General features: G+C 34.6%; 1 protein-coding gene across 1 annotated transcript in view; it reads left to right on the top strand.

The window, feature by feature from the left end:
* Nucleotides 1–22,715, top strand: part of CWC27 (CWC27 spliceosome associated cyclophilin) — a 170,471-nt gene extending 147,756 nt beyond the window's left edge. The window contains exon 14 of the mRNA XM_036226192.1: nucleotides 22,279–22,715. Coding sequence (XP_036082085.1) covers nucleotides 22,279–22,441 — 163 coding nt within the window. The 3' untranslated portion in view covers nucleotides 22,442–22,715. The remainder of the gene's footprint in view (nucleotides 1–22,278) is intronic.
* Nucleotides 22,716–24,518: the final 1,803 nt, after the last annotated feature.

Raw genomic sequence — 24,518 nt, 5'->3', positions numbered from 1 at the left:
TACCTGCATATTGTTTTGTATTTGCTTTATCTAACATCTTATACTTTCAGTGTTCAAGGCACTATACAGAACCATATATAATCCCTGGGTCCTTATGTAATGCCCTTTCATTGCAATATAGACCACTGAAATTTTCTAACCTGATTAGCAACAGCACCATTTCTTTTCATAAATAAACCAGTTCAGTTTTATCAAGTCTCTGGTGATTTAGATCATCTCTCATAAAGTATATTCCACTCAGAAAAGAAGTCTTGTATTCAAAATGATTTATAGCAAATATTATGAGTGTATGGCATGTGCATGTGTGTTATGCATAAATTACATGGCTTCCAGACTATTCTGTAGGTCACGGTTGCTGCTTTTCTAAGAAGTGAGAGTCAGCCAGTGTTGTCCTGCACTGTCAGGGTCTGTTATCTGAGGTAAAATGAGTGCTTCTAAGACATTTTTATGTGTCCGCATGAGTGACCACACATTGAGGGATCATTTTCATTTTCTGTCAAGATAGAAACCATTACCAATTTGTTATGTTTTCTTTTACTTGGCAAACTGTCCTATTCGCATTTTTGGCTGGGCTCCTGTATTGGCATGGTATACAACAGACATTTGGGTACCATTCAGCAGCATTCTATTTTTTATGAAAAAAAAAAAAAAAAAAGAAAGAAAGAAAGAAAGTGGGAAGGGGAGAGAAAGAAAAGAAATACGATTCTATTGTAAACACTATATATGGTGTTTGATAATTATTCCCAGATTTCACTGTCTAACAAGGCATTTAAAGAAGTGTTATTAGTAGATCTAAGCTGAAATGCATGATAGAAGTTTTTCACTCAGAATTATTAGTATTCTTCCCTTTGTTGGGATATATACTGCCAATACTTGGTGGCATTGTTGGGCACCAGATTCCAGTGTAGCAGCTCAGGTCTCGCTGCCACTACATTCCTGTACCCACAGCATTACACTCTCATATAGAATCCCTCTTCAAGCATGGATTTTATAAAAACGATTAGATACATGGCTGGAGTCATTAGCCAAAGGAATCATATGACCACGTGGATGAAGTCCATATGCCATTTTGGGTTTGTTTAGATAAAGCTTGGTTAGCTCCCAAAAAAGTTTTGAGAGAGCTGTGTCTGACAAGGCAATCGAGAGACTTATAAAAAAGAAAACCACCTGCTCCTTACACAACAAAATCAGCATTCCGAGAAGAGGAGAAAAATTAAATCTATGAGAGTATATTGCGATCCTGTGAACCTTAACTATTCACTACTATGTTCCATTAAAAATTCTTTCCAGGTTGTTAAATATGAGGTTAACATAAAACTTCACAGCAAACACATATGATAAAATGATACACAGTATAAAGATCTGTCTGCCTGCCTCCCTCTTTCTCTTTCTCTCTCTCCCTTCCACCACTTTCCCATAGTACATACAATATTCAGTATTATAAGAATTAGAAAAACACTAACAGTTGCATGGTTGCCTCAATTAAATATTTAATAATTATTTTTGTATTATATAAGGAAAAGATGTTTTCTGTAAAAAAAACAAAAAGAATTACAGACTTCAAACAAAGTAAATCACCTTTGATCCAAAACTCAGCAATAAATACTATTAACTTAAACATGTATATACCCCTCCAGTTATTTATATGCATGTACATATGTTAAGTAGAAATGAGATCATGTAATGTTACAATTTTATAACTTGCTTTTTTCCCTTAGCAATATATAGTAAATACTTTTCCTTGCCATGCATAATTTTATGATATAATTTTTATATTTTGCATTATGACCATGTAATAGTTCATTATGTGATTAACCACAATTTACTTCATCAGCTTCATGTTGGATGATATTTAGGCTCTTTCTAGCTTTTATTTTAATTATCATTATAATATACAACACTGTAATGAACATCGTTGTATCTCTGTCATTGCCAGTTTTGTCAGGATAAATTTCTAAAACTGGAATTCTTAGTCAGTGGGTATGAATGTTAGGCTTCAGCTAAATGTTTTAAAATGACCCTCCCAAAATATCATTCCAGTTTATACTCTCAAGTAAATATCATTTTTATGACTTGCTTTTTAGGGCTCTTAGAATCTCAAGACTTAATTAAGGTATTTTGCAGTACTCAGTGAAAGAGAATAACATTTTAGAAGAATGCTTTGCCTTTGTAAACTTTTAATAAATACAGTCTGGTTTGCTTCTGTTATTAATAAAACTGGAACAAATGTCAGTGTAACGCCTCAAGATCCTCAGCTTTGAGTGATCTTGTTCTTGGTTCTGAACAACTCTCCTAAAATAATCCTATAGGTTTTTTGTAAATGCTTTTATTATGCTGAGGAAATTCCCTTCAACTTCCAGTTTGCTGAGAATTTTTAACATGAATAATGTTGAATTTTGTCAAATACTTTTCTGCATTATTGATACAATCATGTGGTTTTTCTTCTTTGACTGCTACTAGGGTAAATTATATTAACTGATTTTCAAATTCTGAATAGCCTTTCAATCACAGAATAAACCCCACCTGGTTATAGTGTATTTTCCTTTTTATTTTTGCAGAATTAAAATTGCTAATACTTTGTCAATGATATCTGTGTCTGTGTTCATGAGGGCTACTGCTCTATAGTTTTCTCTTCTGCTTCTGTGTGGTATAGGGGAAATGCTGGCTTCATAAAATGAGTAGGGAAATGATTCCTCTTCTATTTTCTGAAAAAAAAAAAGATTATGTAAAATTGGTGTTATTTCTTCCTTAAATATCTGATAGAATTTGCCAGTAAAACCAAATGAACCTGGAGAAATTTCTTTAAGAAAAATTTTAATAGGCTTTTTTAGTGCAGTTTTAGGTTCACAGCAAAATCAAACAAGAAATAAAGTTCCAGTATTCTTCCTGCCCCTGACTCCACGCACAGCCATCCCAACTGTCAACATCTCACTCTAGAGTGGGACATTTGTTACCACTGAACCTACATTTACATATCATTATCCTTCTCAAAGTCCATACATTAGGATTCACTCTTGGTGTTGAATGTTCTATGGGTTTGGAGAAATATATAATAATGTGTATCTACCATTACAGTACCATACAGAATAGTTTCACTGCCCTAAAAATTCTCTGTGCTCTATTATTCATCCCTTTCTCTCCTTCTAACTGTGCCAACCACTGATCTTTTTACTGTGTTCATAGTTTTGCCTTTTCCAGAATGTCATATAGTTGGGATCATACACTATGTAGCTTTTTCAGATTGTCCTCTTTCATTTAGTAATAAGCATTTAAATTTCCTTTATGTCTTTTCATGGCTTCATTGTTCATTTCTTTTTAGTGCTAAATAATATTCCATGTCTGGGTGCAACACAGTTTATCCATCTTGGTTGCTTTCAAATTTTAGCAATTATGAATGAAGCTGCTGTTAACTTCCATGTATAGGTTTTTTTGCAAACCTAAGCTTTTGGATAAATACTAAGGAGCATGATTGCTATATTGTATGAAAAAAATATGTTTAGTTTGGTAAGAAACTGCCAAACTGTCTTCCAGAGTCACTGTATCATTTTATATCTCTACTAGCAATGAATGAAAGTTTCTGGTGCTCCACATCCATTTTGGATTTTGGCCATTCTAATAGATGTGGAGTGGTATCTCGTTGTTTTATTTGCAATTTATTAATGAGCTATGATGTTGACCATCTTTTCACATGCTATTTGCCATCTGTTTATCTGCTTTGGTGAGGTATCTGCTAAAGTTTTTGCCCACTTTTTAAATTGGGTTGTTCTTTTTTTTAGTGTTGAATTTGAAATGTTCTTTGTATAGTTGGAATAATATTCCCTAATCAGATTTGTCTTTTGCAGATATTTTCTTCCATTTCATGGCTCGTCTTTTCATTCTCTTGACATCATTTTTTGCATAGCAGACATTTTTAATTTTAATGAAGTTCAGCTTACCTATTGCTTCTTTCATGAATCATCCCTTTACTATTATCTAAAACATCATCACCATACCCAAAGTCATGTAGGTTTTCTCCTGTGTAGTCTTCTAGGAATTTTATACTTTTGTATTTTACATTTATGTCTGTAATCCATTTTGATTTAATTTTTGTAAAGAGTGTAAGGTCTGTGTTTAGATTCATTATTTTTGCTTGTGGAGCTTTTCTGTTTTCCCAGAGTTTTTGTTTTGGCATGCCTGCAGAGTTACTTTAATGTGAAATCGCATCATTTCTTTTAAAACCACTGGTTAAGTATAATTTTAGCCAATTATCAATCATTCATGTTAATTAACAATATTATACAAAATAATCGACAGAGTAGAAGTCACTTATACTTGACTTTAAAGTAAATGTACATCCTTCTTATGCTTTCTTACTCTGACTCTTCTACTAGTAGTAGGAGATGAATGTGGTTCTGGATCCCACCATTTCCTTCTCCAAGCAGTTGTTTGCATGCACTACGCAGTTGACCTTTGAACAGCAGGGGTTTGAACTGCAGGGGTCCACTTATATTCAGATTTTTTTTTTTTAAATAAATACAGTTGGCACTTTTTATCTGTGGGATTCACATCCTTGGATTTCACAGCCCTGAATCAAAAACAGTATTTTTGCATTCCCAACCATAACCACAGATTCCTAACTGTGGATCGAATATACTGTTTTCAATCTGAGGTTGGTTGAATTCTTGGATGCAAAGGCCAGCCGTAGTTAAGTTTGGGGGGAGTCAGAAGTTATACACAGATTTTTGGCTGTGCAAGGGGTTGGCACCCCTAACCAATTCCTCAGCATTGTTCAAGGATCAACTGTATTTGAGGTACCCCGCTAGGACCTTTATGCTATCTTCTGTCATTAACCCCCATAAGAGCCTCATGAAGCTTGTAGGTTAGGGACCTGTTGTGGCAGGTTTGTTTCTTACAACTGCATCAGATAATTATTATTCCCATTCTACAAATGAGGATGATGAGGCTCAAAGAAATTAGGTTATTTGTCCAGAGTCACACAGTAATGAATGATGAGGCTGTCTGTCACATTAAGCAGCCCACACTGTTTCCAGAATACCAGCTTTTACCAAAACGATTTCATTATGAAGTAATAATCAGTAAGTTAAATTTCAATTTGACTTTAAGAGATTCTATATAATATCTGTCTTCTAGAGCTGGTTATAGCACATATCACCCACTCTAATCTTTGAAATATTTTCCGCATTCCTTTAAAGAAATGCACCATCATGGAAGCTCTCTCTAATCCTACATGTTGGATTATCTCCTGATTATACAGTAGACTGTTAAATAAATCTGAGTTCAAATCCCTGCTAACAAAGACCTGAGCAAGCAGCCTCTCTTGCAAGCCTCAGTTTCGTCACCTGTAAAGTGGAGACAACACTACCTACCTCAGAGTTATTATTAGAATTAAGTAAGACAATTCATCTAAAGTAGTCAACACAGTGTCTGACTCTTAGGAAAAGTTCAGGAAATATTAAGTATGAGAGAGGGAGGATGGTGGATGGTACTGAGGTAGCAGTGTTAAGGCTCGACAAAGTACTCAAGCAGCACAAAATAAACATCCTAAATTAACTTGGCAGAATGTTAGTTATACAGTGCTCTTGTAATAACCACAAAGAAAAATAAAGAAAAGGTGAATGTTAACTTACTTCAGTTATGTTATCTGCAACCTAGAAGGAATGTAGATATGTTCATTAAATTTGCCAGTAGTGCTCAATGGTTCTACTGTAAATCTGCTCAGAAAACGGGAAGAGTATAGTAAAGCATATTGTTAAGCTGAGGCTTATAGAGTTTTAGTGACTATAAATTTAGCAATCAGAGAGAAAGAGGGGAAGAGTAGACAAGATTACCTTTTCTATGCTAGGAATATTGTCAGATTGTGGACTCTCTCCAGACTTTTTCTTTCTTTCTTTTTAACAGACAGCATTTTGGAACAGATCAATGCCATGCTATGTAGGCAGAAGTAGTTTATTTCTGTTGGAAAGAAAGTTTAAAGAGCAAGTATCCTTGAGATTAGCACAATGTAGTAGGCATCTCACAATAGTAGTTCCAGATAACAACAAAGCCTGTACCAAATGAAGGTTCCCATCATACACAGGCAATCAGGAAATTATCAACAAGTACTGTGATACTGTAACCATATCTGGAAGTTACATGAAGTTACAGAATGGAAAAACCCAAGTAGTAAAAGATTTCAAGTGAAATTTAGTAAGATTTTAGGTGAAATTATATTCTTTAAAGGCAGTTTTAAGTAATATGTCATTTTCTTTCATAGAGTTATTAGGTAAAATTAATACTTATTATACTAGATTTTCAAATAAACTAATTTATGTTTAATATATAAAAACATTGAAAAAGGATACAAAAAAATGACTAGTAATTTTCTATTCCACAAATAATCATCATTAATGCTTTTATATACCCTCATATGTATATGTTTGTGTGTGTATTTTCCAAGAATGGAAAAATCATCCAATTTTTTTACTATAAGCTTTCATTAGTTAATAATCCAGTAGTTAAACACTTTCCTTAGGCTAAAGGAAGTGAAACTGCTGAGTCGAGTGTGTTTAAAATTTGTTTAATTGAGCTATAATTTAAATATAAGAAAATACACAGTTTGTATCTGTTCACTTTGATGAGTTTTAACAATTGTATACTCCCATGTAAATACCACCAAGCCAAGATACAGAACATTTACCACACTCAGAAGGTTCTCTCGTACCCCTTTCCAGAGAGTTCCCTCCTCCCAGCCACTCTGCTTTCTGTCAGCTCGGGTATGCCTTTGATGACATTTTTGCTAGATTGCATTCAATAGATAAAAAGTTCAACATTTATACATATCTCTACCAACAATGTATGAAGTTGCTGATTTCTCCTTACTCGAGGTATTACATGAGTAAGCATGTGTTGTAATATATCACAGATAACAGATATAGATATACTAATCTTTGCCACTTTCTACTTTGTATTATTTTGCATTTCTTTGTTTACTGATAAAGTTGAACTTTTTAAATATGTTAATTGACCATTTATATTTCATCATTGTTCTGATGGTTGTTAATTACACAGCCTAATGTGATTTTATATATTTCTTGTTAATTTAGAAAAGTTCTTAATTATTAAGAATATTATTCTTGGTTTTAAATATTTTTACCAGCTTTTCATTACATTACAGTTTGTTTATGGAGGTTTTTGTTTGTTTTTTTCACATGAAGTTTTAAATTTGCATTGCCAAATCTGACAGACTTTTTCTTCATGTTTTCTACCCAGTGTCGCTCTTTAGGTCTTCATAATCCCAAGATTATATAAATACCTAGTTATAGCTTTTTCTAGTATTTTTATGGTTTTGTTTTTATTTTTAATTTATGTCTTGAATCCACCTGGAATTGATCTGGTGTAATACATTAAGTTAATGCTATAACTTTATTTTTTTTTTCAATTGCTAACCACCACAGTTGAGTATGTTTCCCCACTGATATTAAAAATGTCCTTTTTCATCTATTAAGGTCTTATATATGTATATTTTTTGGTCCGTTTCATTATCTTACATGGATTTTTCTGAATATTCCTATTTCCTGTGTCAATACCTCACTGCTAAATTATCATAGCAATATAATACTATATAATATCTGGTAAGCAAGTTGAGCCTTTATTGTTCAACACATATTTTTACTTTAAAAGCTTAAGCGTCTGGATAGTGTGCTATAATTATTTTCTGTTAGCTAACCACACCTGGAAAAAACTTAGACAATTGAGCATGGAGTCAATAAAAAGGCCCCATTATTTAACAGGTGCCTGCTACCTGAATTGCGGCCCTAGTGCCAAAAAGGAAATAATCAGGCTTTAGACAACCCCCTACCTTCAAAGAGATGGAAAAGATCACATGTGGAAAATAAGTAGCATGAGGAAGAAAAAAGAACAAAATCTAGGATATTTGATTGCCATTTTTTGTATAGTCATATAAATGTTTTTATGAGAAGTTTGATCAGAATTTTTTCCATCTCTTTGGTACTGAACAAAAATGCAAAAGATTAACAAAGTCGCAGAGTAGATAACCTCTCACTTATTTTATATGATGTGAATCCCCCAGGGCATCTAGAATAGCCACATGTAAATATAAAGCACAAAGTCCTTTTCCAAAGACATTCATTAATAATCTTTTACTACCTGCCATTGAATTATTAATATTCCCTTTTCTTGGTGGTATTATGCAGATAATCAAGTTAAACATAATAACAATGTTCTGTTTCTTGTATACAAATAATCCAATTGACCATGATAAGTAAAATGTTGGGCTTGAGCTGTTTTTAGTAGAAATAAAAGGTATAGTAGGAAACTAATGTTTACTGAACTTTTAAAAAGCACCAGTCAACCTGTTTTCTAAACCTATACAAAAACATTGTTTTTCTGTCCAAATTATATGAGAAGAACCTTAGGCATGGAAAGGTTAAGTAACTTAGGTCAAGATCTCAGAAATAGGCAATCATGCTTGGCCCAATAGTTTAATGCTATTTGTTTTTATTTCTTGTTTGTGATTTTGTATTGTAACAATTTCTCTGACTGAGCTAGTCTGTATATTTTTCAAATTTTCAAATAATGTAGTACTATTATTTTAAACTGTAGTAATAATGTAAAACAAGTGACTTTAGGATTTTGTTAACTCTTGGTCAAAAATCATCTAGTCCCCTTTAAGTCATGGAAGATATTAAGTCTATATCCATAATATTATAATCCTGGTAGTATGTGAAGAATTAAAAATTAGAAAGTTATTTTAAAATTTGCTTAACTTGAACAAGAAGTTTCTGCCACATTTACCCATAATTTTTCATAGGAATATAAATAGTAGAGTGGTATCACTATGGGATTTGTTGTCAGACCTGAATTTGAATCCCAGCTTGGGAATTTACTAGCTGTGCATTCTTGGGAAAATTATATATCCTTTCAAACCCTGGTCCTTAAAGTGTGAACTGGGAATAATAATAGTACCTTCCTGGTAGGTTAGTGTCTAGATTAAATGAGATCCTGTTCTTAAAGTATTTAGCAGGGTGTCTGGAATAATCAGTGCTCAATAAATGTTTTGGTAATCTCATCTTTAGTACTCTCACTGATATTTTTAGGAATTGATTTCTCCAGATTTGATTACTGTCAGTAAATCTATCAAGATAGTGATTGGAATTTATGACATTTCTATGTTTGACGGTTCTTATGACCTTTTCTTAGTTAACTCATAATAAGTTGCAATGATTAATGTCATATTCTTAACATTCTGAAATAAAATAAATTTGAGATTTGAGATTTTTACAGTGACCAGTAATGCCTCATTAATAAAATATTGGCCTTTCCTCGAGGCTAGTACTAAAAAGAAAAAGGAGAAGAGACATCGATTGTAAGTACAATTTAAATAGAAAGCATATCATCACTTTGGAGAACATAGAATTATAAGCTTAGTGTAATGTAAATGTTTTGCTTCCATTTTCTCTCTTAACCAAATTCTAAGGTAGTAGTAAAATGAAGCAAGAAGGAATGTGATTATACATCAGGTTTCCTAATTAATGTGTTCGTTTTATGCAAGAGTATAAATAGTGCTGCAGAAAACCAATGTGACTCTTTCTTAAATAGGTCTTGTCAGAGTTGCTGACCCTGGAAAGGTGATTATTTTAGTTCTAAGCCCTCTATTCAATCCCTGACTTCACCTTTCTTTCGGCCTTCTTTCTTCTGGATGAAGAAAACTCATTGGGATTTACTCTGTGCTTTCATACAGTTTGCTCTGAAATAAGTTTCTATCACATTAGGGAAGTTTGCTCTGTGCATGGAATTGTTTTAAAAGACAGGCAGATAGCCATGTACCCCAGCTGCTTACTGGGCCTTTTTGTTTGGGAACTCCATCTTCCCTGTGTTGTTTTATTCATTCACTTGTCATAGATTATCTTATTGGCTGAGCAGTTGATTAAACGCAGGGCAGGTGTAAGAATTCATATTACTGATTTATTCTGAAAAGGCTCTTAAATCTTTCCACCTGCTGACTATTAACCTTGTTAGATAGACCTCCCCCTCCAAAAAAAAGAAAGCCAAGAAACTGTGCATTCCCATGTTGCCGAAGACGTTTTGAATATTACCTCTTTTACATTTGCTCCGATAATACTCAATATTTATTAAAGACATTCTATAATATAAGGATTTCTTTTTCATGACGGAAACAAGGTATTTTTAAGAGTTGACTTTTCAAAACCCCAAACTGTGGGGAAAATAGTAACATTCATTCAAGTTCAGAACAAAGGAGGTTTTCCCATGTTGACTGTGAACAGTAAAAAAAAAATCCACAGGTTTCATCTGTTTTTCTTTTTTCAAAGGCCAGCGTGTATTTTCCTCTCTGCTTGGTTTACCTAATGCTCTATTTTCCTGTACTTATCTTCGCTTGTTCAAATGTTTTTAAATTTTTTGTTTCTATTTTTCTTCTGCCAATTTTTACACCTGTCTTTTGAGTTTTGGCCATTTCTGTCTACCTTTTTTTTTTTTTACTTCCTATAAGTTGCTGTTTCTATTCTTCATTTTGAGTCGTATTTCATTTTTACTTTTCCTCCTAGATTTCTTTCTCTTCTTTAGCCTTTTCTTTTTCTCATTCATCTCTGTTGTGCCGCGTTGCTCTGCTGGACATAAAGAATGCCAGTGACCTCATTTTCTTGGACTTTTTTATATATATATATATATATACTTTGATCTCTGGACTCATTCTTGTTTGTCTGTCTCTTCATATGAATTAGTGTCACCTCTACTATTTACTTCATGTTGAAAAAAAGATTCACACTTCCTTTTTCATAGGTGCTGATACTTTAAAACTTTAAGTTCTTAATTCCTAAAGAATCATTTAACATTTGTGAAAAGAGAACCCTACTTGTAATCAGTGATGGAGAAAAGTCCTAAAATTAAAAATTAATAGTTTTTACCTAAATATTACATTTTGATAGTTAAAATACGAAGACGAAAGAATCATCCATTTGATGTTTATAAACATATTCTAGAAATCATAGGAAAATGTCAAAATTTTAAAACAAAATTGTTTGTATTTTAAATGATATCAAAAGTAAACTAAGAATCATAGAAGAAAAACACAGTTGTGATATTTGGAGTTGATAATGTCATCATTCTCTATATGTCTAGTTTTGATTAATTTATTTGAAGTGACTCTAAAAGCTTGTGATTTTTGTATTACATGTATTTTCTTAAATTTGCAGTAAGTACCAAATGTTCTTTAACAGTTACCTTAATTCTCCAGAAATTATTTTGGTCTTTATTTCATTCACAGCAAAAGGACCTATAAAAGTGTCAGTCATATTTAGGCTTCTAGGTATTCTAGATTATGAACTAGGAATCAGGCATCCACTTGGTTAAAAAAAGAAAAAAACAAAAAAACAAACTTCAATAGCTTCTCTGCAGTTGCTTATCTATAAAATGGAGGAAACCAAGTTATTTGCAAATCTAGATTTAAAACTATCTATAAAAAGTTCTAAGAATTCAGTATTGTGGCCAGATAAAAAAAATATACAAAAATCAATAGTAGTTGCTTTGAAATGATCGCTTAGAAAACATTTTTTTAAATTAAGAAACCTGCAGCCTATTAAAGGGTTTGATAGATATACTATGTTCCTAGAATGCCTAATTCTTAATAAACACCAAATTATCTCGAAAGTATTCTCAAATCTAATGTAATCTAAATAAAAATACTAGTAGAAGGAGGGAGAAAAACATGCAAGTAAAAATAGCTGTGAAAATTTTTGATAAACAGTAGCGAAGCATAAATCCTGACTGCTTAGTTGTGGGCTTCACATAGTGACTTTCCTCCAAAGAATACAACATGGAAAGCAGGGAAAAAAATGAGTTTACAGTGGAGTTTACACTACCTCAGCAAGGTAATCAAGGTCAACATCAACATCATAAATCACATTGATAGTGTGTACCCTTGACTTGATGTAATGACAATTGTACTTTATATCATGGTCTTTATCCCAATAACCCATAAGCCCAATCTTATCATGAGTAAAACATCAGAAAAATTCCAGTGGTGGGCATCCTATAAAATGCCCAACCAGTACTCCTCAAAACTTTCAATGTGATAAAATAAAAAATAAAAAAGGAAATTCTGAGAAATTACCACAGTCATGAATAGCCTAAGGAGACATGACAACTAAATATAATGTGATATCCTGAATGAGATCCTGGATTAGAAAAAGGACGTTAGGTAAGAGTTAAGTGTATTAGTCTCCTAGGGCTGTTATAACAAAATACCATAGACTGAGGGATCAACAACAGAAATTTATTTTCTCACAGTTCTGGAGGCTAGAAGTCCAAGGTCAAATTGCTATAGGTATGACTTCTGGTGAGACTTCCCTCCTTGGCTTGCAAACAGCCTTCTTCCTGCTGTGTCCTCACCGGACTTTTTCTCTCTGTGCATGTGCTCCTAGCATCTCTTCTTCTAAGGATTAGAGCCCCACCCTTATGACCGCATCTAACCATAATCACGTCTTTAAAAGCCCTATCTCCAATTATAGTCACATTGGGAGTTAGGGCTTCAATATATGAATTTATTGGGGGGAACAATCTAGTCCATAACCCTAAAGAAATCTAAATTAACTATAGACTCAACTTAATAATAAGATAGCAAGATTTGTTAATTAAATCTAACAAAGGTACTATACTAATATAAGATAATAATAGTAGGGAAAATTTGTAGGTATAAGGGAACTCTGTACTGTCTGTAAAACTAAACCACTTTAAAAAATAAAATCTATTTAAAAAGTAAAGTATTTTTTAAAAGTAACAGGGTAATGATCTTTCCCAATCAGAAGCCAAAATTACAATAATTAAAATGATGGGTGATATTCAAGAAATGAAGTTGGAACAACTAGGTAGCCATTTGGGGAAAATAATTAAATTAGAACTTCTCTGACCCAATATACCAAAAGAAATTTCTCAATTAGCAGAGGATTAAAAAGACTTGTAGAAGTGCTAGAAGAAAATATAGGTGGATAGTCACATGGTCTTAATATGAGGAAAGACTTATTAAGTATGACTTTAAAGACAGAGACCATAAAGAAAGAGACCATTCACTATAAATATATAAAAAATTGTAAAGCTCTATATGGAAGGAAGGAAGGAAGGAAGGAAGGAAGGAAGGAAGGAAGGAAGGAAGGAAGGAAGGAAAGAAAAGAGGCAGGGATGGAGGGAGAAAGAAAGGAGGTGAAACTCCACGGAGAACAAAATGAAAGGACAAATGACAAATTGGAAAAGATATTTGCAGTTTATGTGATGAATAAGGATTTATATTCCTAATATATACTAAGAGTTCTCATAAATCTATAAGAAAAAAGATAAAAGTTCTATTTTTTTAAATGGGTAAAGGATACAAACATATATATCACAAAAGAAGAAATATAAATAGCCAAAAACATGGCGTGGGGGGATGAAAAAAATCAATCTAATTATATTAAAGTAAAATATGGCACTCAACTGCTGAGAGTATGAAGTGGTGTAGCCTTTCTGAAGGAAAGTAAGATGAAATATATCATGTGCCTTAAAAATGTACAAATCTTTGTCCTAATAATTCGACTTGTAGAAATTTATCCTAAGCATTTGTCAAGATTCTCTATTACAAATTATACAAATACCTTAAATAAAAAATGACAAATTTATCACCATGGGAAGTTTAAGGAGTAGAGCTATGGCATGGCTGGATCAGAGAGTTCAACCAATGTTGGGAATCTCTTTTTTTCTGTCTCCTGCCTCCATTTTCTCTTGAGATGGCCTCATCTATAAGCTGGCTTCCCCCTGGGTGGAAAAGATGGCCTCCAGAAGCTCTCGGCTTACGTTTCCGTTATGACCATTATGTTCCCAGTACTTCCAGAAAAAAATTCTTGAATCCGTTCTGTTTGACCTTACTGAATTCAAATGCCCATGCCCTGATCTAATCACTGGTTATTCCGGGCAGGCCTATACCAAGCATCCTCTTCCCACTTTACCCACAGGGACCGAGAGTTGGGAAAGGCCATTTCTGAAAGGAGAGGAACAATGCTACCAAAAGAAAGAATGTCGAACCAAGCAAAAAAAGCAGAAAAAAAGATATTTAATACAAATTTTAAAATCCAGATATTTATTATTCACATGTATACTATTCACAGCATTGTTTATAAAGCTGGAAATTTGAACAAGCCCAAGACTCCTAAATATGGGAATGATTATAAGTTACAGGATCAAATATTATACAGCGAATACAATGATGTAGAAGTATAGTTATTCATATAAAAAGATGTAGTATAGTTGGATATGAAAAGCAATTATAAAATACATTATGATACCTTCAAATATATATATACAAGTATACATTTATACTTACATACATAGACATTCATAGAAAAAAGTGCAGGAAGTGATATGCCTATATATTTACAGTAGTTGGTGATCAACTATGGAGTTATCAGTAATTTTTTTGTTTTATCTTGTTGCTTCTCAGGATTGTTGTACTTTGCACAAAGAAAAAGCACACAGTTCACATAATAGAATATATGGATGTCAAATTATAATGTACACCTGAAAATTATATAATTGTATTAACCAATATTATCCCAATAAACTTCAAAAAATAATAATAATAAAGAAAGAAAGAAAGAAAAAGCACACAAAACAGTGAATATGTTAATTATGCTATAAAAATTGGAAAAATAAAATAAAATTTTTATAATTCTTTGATTCTGTGAACAGTCTCTGCCCTTTGAATGGCTTAGTATAGATGGGATATATTTTAAAATAGACATATAAGCCTCCAGAGTTAGGTAGGCTCAAATAGGTTATGTGTGTGTATGATGATATAAATGAAAACACTTTGAAAATGGCTATGCAGTATAATCAAATATTATAAAAGTGATAAATATTTATACAAACACAGTTTATATGTAACCACGTACACACAAAGTACGAAATAAGTTAAAATGGTAATATTTGGATCACACTTTTTCAGGTTGATGTTTGAACCTCATTCTAACTCTGTGAGATATGTCAGGTACATATTACCATCCCCTCTTCACAGATGAGGAAACAGAGGCCTGCCAAGCAATGCGACTTTCCTGCAGAAACATTTAGTGACCGAGTCCCTCAAACCCGGGCCTTCTGACTGCAATCCGCAAAAGTTTCCATAGAGAGTGTTACGGAAATTCAAAGTCAGAACCAGGTCCTGAGGACAGGGCAGTCAGGGAGGATTTTTAGGAAGAAATGGGAATTAACCTGGGCTTTGAATGGACTGGTGACATAGAGCGGTGGGTAGGGGGTGGTAGAGCATTCTGGAGAACTGACATGGACAAAAATATGCTGTAGCTCATCTATGACATGGAGCAGGGTGTGGTCTCTTCAAAGAGTGAAATGGGGGCAAAACTTAAAAATTGTTTTGTCTTGCTGAAATTTTTCTATAAAAACAAAAAGACAGATTTTGCTTCTCAAATGCAAGTCTCCTTTCCAACTCTCCCCCACCAAAAAACAAAAACAAAAACAAAACAAAAAAATAAACTTAAATCGGATCTTTTAAGTTTCTAATACATAGTCCCATAGAATGATAAATTAAGTAGTAACCAGGAGATATTTAGTTGGGTTTCTTAAGAATTCTGACTGAATAGAGAAAATAGAAACTATCACACAGTATACTAAAGATAAATTATGTGGATGACAAAGTTTCACAAGGAATGGCAAGACCTTTCAACCCAAGTAGTGGAAGGCCGTCTGAGGACAGTATATACATTTCTCTCCCACCTCATACCTGACAGAGACTCAGTATACAGAATGCAAATGTCATTTTGAGAAAGATCAGTGTTAGATTTTCATAGCATAAACTTAGTGGTGGTAGAAATGTTTTAGCTTTTTGAGTATTTTTCTCTGGCATTGTGGAGTACTTACTTGGAAATCTCAAGGATTTATAAACATAATTGTTAAATATTTTGGAATTATGTATTAATACAGCCAGGGAGAAAGGTGAACAAAACCAGAATTCTAGCCAAAGGTTTTAGAGGTGACCAGCTACCCAGAAGCATTTATTTATCCAGCAAATATCTATTGAGGGCATTCTTCTCGCTCAGCATTAGTAACTGGTGCTGATGCATGGGTCAGTGAAACAGAGCCAGCTGTGGTCTAGTGAGGGAGACTAAACTGGAGAGTTGTAAGAAGAGCATCTTCACCCTACTGGAAAAGAGCAGGACAGACCAGGAGAGGTATCAGGGACTGGTTCCCACAGGGGATGACATCTCAGCTAATAGGCAGGAGAAGAGAAGTGTATCACCGTGGAGAGGTAAGAAGGAGGCAGGAGAGAGCAGGTTTTGTTCAGGAAATTGCCAATAATTTGGGATATCTAGAGCATCAGATCTAATGGAGGAAGGTGACAGGAGCTTGAAGAGGGGAGCAAAAACCAAATCATAGAGGCCACATAAGAAATTTGGGGTGCATTGAATAGACAATGAGAAGCCACTGAAGGATTTAAAACAAACGTTTTCATGGCTAGTTTTGCATTTTTGAAATATATGCATAATAAAAAAAGACCTGAATATCATCATTAACCATAGGGCATTCCGTAGTAATTTGATGCCTGAAGGAGGAGATTGCCAGACATCCACCCTTTCAGGCTCAGACCATGGGCCCTTGGCTCTGCCCCTCTTGGACCTCCAGCTGAATGGGGTGCTCCTACCCAGCATCCTCATTTTAGAAAGTATTAGGAAAAACTGGGACCGAGATTCCACAGAGCAATGATTAAAGGCAATAACAGGATAAAAATTTACAGTGAAAATTAACGCTTCTTTGTTGTTAAGCAAGTGTTTACCTAGAAGAGGGGGTACCTTTTTCCCAAGATGCTCCCACATTGATCAAGATGTTTTTGGAACATTTTTGGAATTCTTTAAAGACCAGCCTGGGAGCCACACAAATAATCGTTCTTCTCTCTTTACAGTTGCATTTTTTTATTTTTGTATTCCAAAATAAGCACTACCGAATCTGATTATTTTATCCCACTCTCTAGACTTAGTCCTGAGTTAACATTAATTTATTCTTAAAGTTAAATCCATATTCACGAAATAAAAGTTTGTTACTTCTGAAGACATTCAAGAAAGTAAGTACCTGGTCAACTACTTACCATCTATAAGTTTCTTGAATATGAATCTTGCAGACTACATGTGAAATGGCGGTGACAATAACATCTTTCCTGCCTATCCCATACAGTTATTATGGAGATAATACCAGACAGCATATGAAAGCTTTTTGTAGAGTGCTATGTCAGTGGTCATTCTTATTGTTGTTGTCTCACATTTTTCAGGCAGTTCCAAAATATGCATTCGTTCTGGTGTCCATGTGTTCATCTCCCTGATAGACTGTTCACTTCAAGAGAGCAGGGCTTGGGTCATATTTGGCTTTGTATCCCTGGTGTGTCACACATAAACAGCACTCAGATGTTTGTTGAATGAATAATTGAATCTAGCTCCTTGCTTTATCGTCAAACCATATATAAGAAATAGATGATACACTTGAGATTATTCTGTTAGAATAATAGGCTCAGAGATCACTTAAGCTTCTTCAAGTATGTGAGTAGTTTGTCATTAGGAAGCATCTGTTCTTCATCTCTGAAGGAGCCAGAACAAATGGCTGATGGAATCAATCAATCTGAAAGTGTAAAGGTTCTCAAACATCAGTGCTTTGGTCTTAACTTTGGCTCTATTTTAAAAATCACCAGGAAAACATTCTCAATCCCCGATGCTGGGGCCCCATCCTAGGACAAATGAATCAGTACTTCTGGAGGTTGAGATCTGGCATGGGTAGTTTTCAAAACTACCCAGTCGATTCTAATTTACAATCTGTGTTTGATGCAGGGTTCTAGAATTAGATTTTAAGAAACATTGCTTTAAAACATATCCTGTCTAGTTCTACATTAGGTACCATAGGAAATGGAAAAGAACATTCGGCATGCTCCCACTGCAGTCTCTGAGGAATAAATACTAGCAGTCACTGATAGGAGTGCAGTGGGAAAGTGGCAGTCAGTGTATGCCGAGCTGTGAGAGGTCATGGAAAGGTGGGCTGTGCTGAGCATGAGACTTTCCGCAGAGCCTGTTAGACATTTTAGAAGTTTATCATAGAAATAAGAGACAATCCCTGCCCACCATAGGAGGGTCAAGTGTTAGTTTAGCTGACCAGCTAGTACCAGCCAGCAGGCCTGGCCAGCACAAAGGGTCTGAAGGCTTTGATTCACAAAATAAATCACCATTCTTGGCACTGGGAATATGGTTGTGAACAAGATTCAAACTGTCTGGAATAACTGACAATTTGCTCACAATCAGGTAAACAGGCAGTTGCAAACTGGTGAGAGTTGATGAAGGACATGAAATAAGTTTGGTGAGATAGGAAGATCCAGTTAGGATTTTAAGGATCAGACTAAAGTATGTAAGTCTAATACAGTAATAGCTAGTTGCTAGTTCCTATTCAAAGGAATGCTAGGAAAAAAATGTGTAAGAAAGATTACTTTAGAACCTTTGGAGGATTAGAAGATGGAAAAATAATACAGATGTGGAAGAGTTAGGACACCTATAGCATCTAAGGTTTGGGTGATAAGTTCCTAAATTAAGGAGATTTGGAAATGGGAAGGAGTGGTTTATAGAATTCCTCATGAAAAAAAAATAGCTGCTTTCACTAAATAAATATAAATAATTTAAATGCATTTCAGTCACAAATGAATTATTAATATTGAAATTTTATTTTGAATTACTATATATGTCTGAGAATGAATACCTCTCTTTCGTTCCTCATTACTATTAATTGGTGTCATATCTTAATCTATTTCACAAATGTTTGAGAACTTTAAAAACAACTGGCTGTCAATTTAGTGAAGATATTCAAGGTCCAGGTTCTTTTCAAATAAACAATTATTTACTTTTGTTTATAATCCCACACAGTCTCATACACACACAAAAACACTTACCTGTCAAACGTCTCTGTGAAAACAGTAAGCCTCCATATTTCTGTAGCACACTAAAGTTAATATTTTTATTTGAGAATCAGCTTATATAAAGCTTTTTATTAGAACTAAATTTTTGTCATTGCCTTCAAATAAATAAGCTCTAAAAATTTTCATATGTAAATGAAAATTCACTACTCTTGTTGGTCCAGTTCCATGACCAGCTACAGAGTGGATAATATTGAGTTATTGGTACATACAAGATTGTAAACTACCGGATCCTTATGTACTCGAATTAAGTCTGTGTTATAAGTCTGCATGTGTATTCTCACAGGAGACTGTAAAATGTGGGCATGCTTTCAATTCATGCAGTTGGTGATTTATGGAGGCACACAGGTCAGAAGTTTATTATGCTGAAAATCATAATAACTGTTTTGTTTGCTTTTTAAAATGAAGTGATTGAAGCATGTTGAAAGATAAATGAGTGAAGCATTTTGATTATGCTTTTATTTCTATTAAAGATTAAATATTATTGCTGAGTAACCAGCCATGCTAAGTATTATGATATTAAAGCTGAAGTAGTTTGTAAGCTGATAGCCCCTTCTTTCCTCTGAGTTTAGGTTTGTTATTAATCAAAATGTTGGACTTGTTTAATGCAGTGGCGTATGAAACAAACAGTTGAAAAAGACAGCTACTTTAATTTATGGCTTTCTGTTTTTTCACATTTGTAGGAAAATCTGTTCTTTCTGTGGACCTTGTGCTGTGGTTCACGTATCTAGCTGTCATTTCTTACATCAGAGCCAACTAAATCCAATACTTGCCAGATTCTCTCATGGCAGAGAGAGGAGGAAGGTGCCTTTTTATGGTTGTAATTGACAAATTCTGATAAAGTCATTTTGAAACACAGGCAGTCCCTACTAGAATGGATATTACACAAAACCCACCTGTATTTTGGGGCAGAAAAAAATGGATAAATTTGTAAATAGAAAAATGAATAAATGGAAAGGTATTATAAGTTAACCGAAGTGATGGTTTTTGTTTTTTAATATCAATATAGGAGTATTGAATAAAATTATTTTAGAGGGCACATGATTCCAGCTACTTCCTGGCTTGGGCTTAGGTGTCTGCCCAAGAGTCATTTGGAAAGCTGCTAAGCATTTACTGAAATACGGGGTGGGGGCCGGGCTCCCCATATTGTGTAGTAAAGTACCTTTCACAGGAAAGTCTTGCCATTCTTCTTAACTTGGTCCTTAACGGTGGTAATGCACTTACAATTTCTAAAAAATAATGCACTTCATGAGGAATGCAGCACAGATTGTAAGATGTGTCGAAGAAAAAGACCACCTCTTCGTATCTGAAACAAAAGGCTGAATTTATTACTTACTAAAGTAAGGGAGAGCTATGCTCTTAGGCACAGTCTCTCGGCGGGTTGCAAATCTTTATATAGATTTCAGGGTTAGAAGTTTTTTTAGGGGTTGACATCAGCCTCAGAAGCCCCATTATTCAGGAGAGACTGTTGGTGATTGGCTGGCTTTCAGAAGCATGTTCGCTGGAGCGAGTCCGCCACTGATTGGCCAACTTTCAAAAGCATAAGGCTGTCACTGATTAGTTGGCTTTCAGAGATGTATTTGCTGACATGAGTTGTCACTGATCATTTAGGCCTAGGCAAGTCATCATTAATTGATTAAATCTGGTTTAATTGTGTCTCAAACTGGTTCTAGTGGTCATTTGTTACCAAGGCTACAGAATAACTGGCCTTCTTCTAGGAGTTGGGGGTTGTTTTATTCTCAGAAGGTAATACTTAAACACTGTAGGAAATTGAAAGCACAAGAAAATTCAGACTCTGAAGAGTCTGTCTAAATAAGCAATTATCCTATGATGCATTTTGTAAATAATGGTGTTTACTAAAGCAACGGGAAGTGTAAAAAGTCAACTGTTCTCACATGTGAGATGGTATGTTCCTGTATTATTGAGATCAGTTATGAATTTGATGCAAATAATGTATTATTAATAAAAAACTATGGAAGTGTTTTTTAATTTACTAAACATTACCTCATTTAGTAAATTAAAGTAGATTCTACGTCATTCATATAATAATATCACTAGTACTCATTGCATTCCAATAAGCTTTTTCTGGGATAGAAGAGGGTGGGAATTGTAGGAAGACTCCACTTGCCAGCCCTGGTGAATAGTAGCTACTGAACCCTTAGTAATTGTAGTATCACTAATATTGTAACATTTTATTTCCCTCCCAAAATCTTTTTTTGGATTCTTTAAAATCTGAGCATATCCATGGGAGTTGTCTCATAAGTAAACCTCACTCAGCATTTGTGCTACTGCGAGGGAAAAGACACTAATGTACTATTTGGGTTTCATCTGAAAGTCGCAACTGGTGTGTGGGGAGTTTAATTTTATAGGCAAGTTAGCTCTATCTACTGTAATAAAAGTACTGGGCATGCCTATTTTAAAAATTGCTTAAATAACTAGTCATTTTGTCTATATATACACACTGAACTCTTCTCTTTCTGAATTCATTCAGTTCTATGAAACCTGGTCTTTTGACTTCCCCGTTTATTCCTGATACCTCCTAGTGGGGGCAGAGCTCATTACTTAGATATTTCCCTGCTGCTAAGGATAGCCAGCTTATGACCACTTATGATTCAAGCACATGTTGATACCTTAAGACCAGTAAGCGTTTGATAAAATAGGAAAGGAGGGTGGTTAGATTTGTTGCAGTCAACAGTAAGAGGAGGAAATTAGTCCATGGAGCTGTGCCAAAAGCTTAGTTTCCTTTTGTATGAAAAAAAAAAAAATTAACCCTGCAACTCCACAGAAAAAAGGAGTCATAACACCATTTGAACAAGAATTTTCTTAACAAATGCTCTGCTCTTGACCCATATAACTACTGAAAACAACAAGAAAAAAAAACAGATAGGGCCGGTTTATTGTCAGGAGTTTTGCTCTATAACCTGGCTCACTCTGGCTGAGTGAGCATGCTCTTTCAAGAAAGCTAGCAGAATGTTCTCTGAGTTTAGTTTAAGGAACTCTTCTGGGGAGAACTCAACCTCCCATCAGGGAAGGAACTTCAAGTGAACACTGAGGCAAAAAGACTCACTACTAGAAATACAAGCCAACAGAACACACTCCAGACATGTTTTTCAAATTTGAGTGTTTTCTGAGAAGTTGGTTTCCATGTGGTATAAGCACCAGTAAACAATACACGCATCTTTGTGTATTGTGCCCTGAGAGTTCATTATGCCAGGGGTAGTGTAGTATAGAATTTCTACTTTCAGTTTTCATGCCAAAATCACTGTACCATCTCTCTCCCTCTTTAGGATGTCGCATGTACTTCAGTTTGAGGATAAAAGCAGAAAAGTAAAAGATGCAAGCATGCAAGACTCAGACACGTTTGAAATCTATGATCCTCGGAATCCAGTGAATAAAAGAAGAAGGGAAGAAAGCAAAAAGCTGATGAGAGAGAAAAAAGAAAGACGATAGAATGAGACTAATGATAACCAGAGCTAGCTGAAAGCGCGCCTGCAATAAATGGCCTTGTAACCGTTGTTCCCAACAGCATCACTTAAAGGCGTGAAAAAAAGTATTTTTGAATCTGTTGTCTGATTTTGAAAAACAGTTATCTTGTTATGTAAAATGTGGAATAGCATAAGCAAATGCTTTTGGTTACTGGTACATGCGGTTTTTTTCCTAATTGACCTTTTATATTGCTAAATCTGAAATAAAATCATTTTCCTTCCAATATTCATGTTAACCATTTGCAGACTGTGCAAGCCTGTTTGTGTCTTTTTACCCTAAAATATGATGTTTTATAAGAAGTTCTTGAAGAAAGACTAATTGGGGAAAACCTCCCTAACATTCTGTTACTACAGTACTAACTTGGGAATATAATTTTTAAAATAACAATACAAAGATTGATTTTTCTGTTGTTGTTTTGTATATACATACCTAAGAAGAGCCAAATTGGTAAGACTCAGTAGCCCCATGCCTTAAATCTTAAGGAATCCCTAAGTGAATATGCATCTAGGCTAACACCTAGGTTTTATGGACGCAGTCAAGACACTAACACACTAATGTCAGCCAAGCTCATTGCACGCCCTGGCCTGACAAGGGGCCACCTGCCCACTCCTCTGCCCTCAGCACAGTAATGGCAGGAGCCTGTGCAGAGGCCCCAGTCTGGCAGTGGAACTCATTAAGAATTTAGCCTTTGATGACAAGTACTCATACTGGTTATTCACGATGTATTATCTATATTTAGTCAGTTTTTTTCCTAGAATCTGAATGCTAAAATTATACCACAGGCTACCTAAAAAAAAAAAAACCTCACCAGGCACATTTTTTCAGATAGTGTCTAATCAGCCCTCTTTTTCAAAGTGTAATCCAACAGACGTTCTTTAGAGCATTAGTTCTCAAAATGTAGTTTCAGACATGACACTACAGTAGCAACAGCGTCACTTAAGGACATGTTAGAAATGCAAATCCTTACCGTACTATCCACCACCACCACCCTCTTCCAGACTAACAAATCTGAAATTCTGAACCCTGAGGGCTTGTGAAATAGACTGCTGGCCTCACTGCTGGTGATTCGGTCTTTGGAGATTGATGATATCAAGCGAAGCTGAAGATGTGCATACCTGTGATTCAAAAATTCTTATCCTAGGTCTGTACCTTAAAGAAATTCTCACACATTACTCAATTATTATACTAAATATACAGTCAAACATCACCAAAGAATTGATAAATAAGTTGTTCTGTATATCCGTACTATTGAATACCTTATATTGGGGAAGATCAATAAACCTAAGCTATATATATTAACTTATCCTAAAAATAATGTGAGAAAAAGGAGACCATCTATATAAAAATTTAAAACACGCAACATACCATTACATATTGTTTGTGGATGTATACATATGTAGCAAAATATAAATCATGTATGGAAATAGTGATTACCCCTGAGGAGGCAGAAAGAATACTTGGGGAGTTTTGCTTGTATTTGTAATGTTTTATTTCCTAAGGTAGATGGTAGGTAATCGATCCTTGTTATAGTATTTTCTGTACATTTTGGTATGCCTGAAATATTTCGTAATTTTTTCTTTATGACCTTTTCTATAACCTGGGATGAGAAGACAAGACTTTCAATATGAGAATCCTTTGTTTTTGCTTTAGGAAGCTCGAGAAAGTTCCAAAGGGGAGGAGAGGACAGGATAGGGGTATTCTGGAGAAATGTCAACCCTCTCAACTGAGGGGTGATCAGACTCAAAGCCACCAAAAAATAAGCTAGTATTTGGAAGTGTGCCGAATCTTCTCACCACAAAGTGTGATATCAGTACCTCACAGATACAAAGCAAAATTTTGTTTTCCAGGCTCATAAAGTCTCTGTGGGTGCTCATGATCTATTATCACCAGTTTTATTTGTACTGATGTATCCTATAGGTTTCTCTACCATTCCTCCTCGAATGTGTCCACCTTTACCAGTGTGATATTGGCCCAAGAACAGAGGAAACCACGGGCCTCCAGGGCACGAGCCAGAGAATAATATATGTAGGTGTAAAAAGAT

This window comes from Rousettus aegyptiacus, unplaced genomic scaffold, assembly GCF_014176215.1.
Source record: "Rousettus aegyptiacus isolate mRouAeg1 unplaced genomic scaffold, mRouAeg1.p scaffold_m13_p_8, whole genome shotgun sequence".
NCBI lineage: Eukaryota > Metazoa > Chordata > Mammalia > Chiroptera > Pteropodidae > Rousettus > Rousettus aegyptiacus.
This window is presented reverse-complemented; position numbering and strand designations above follow the sequence as displayed.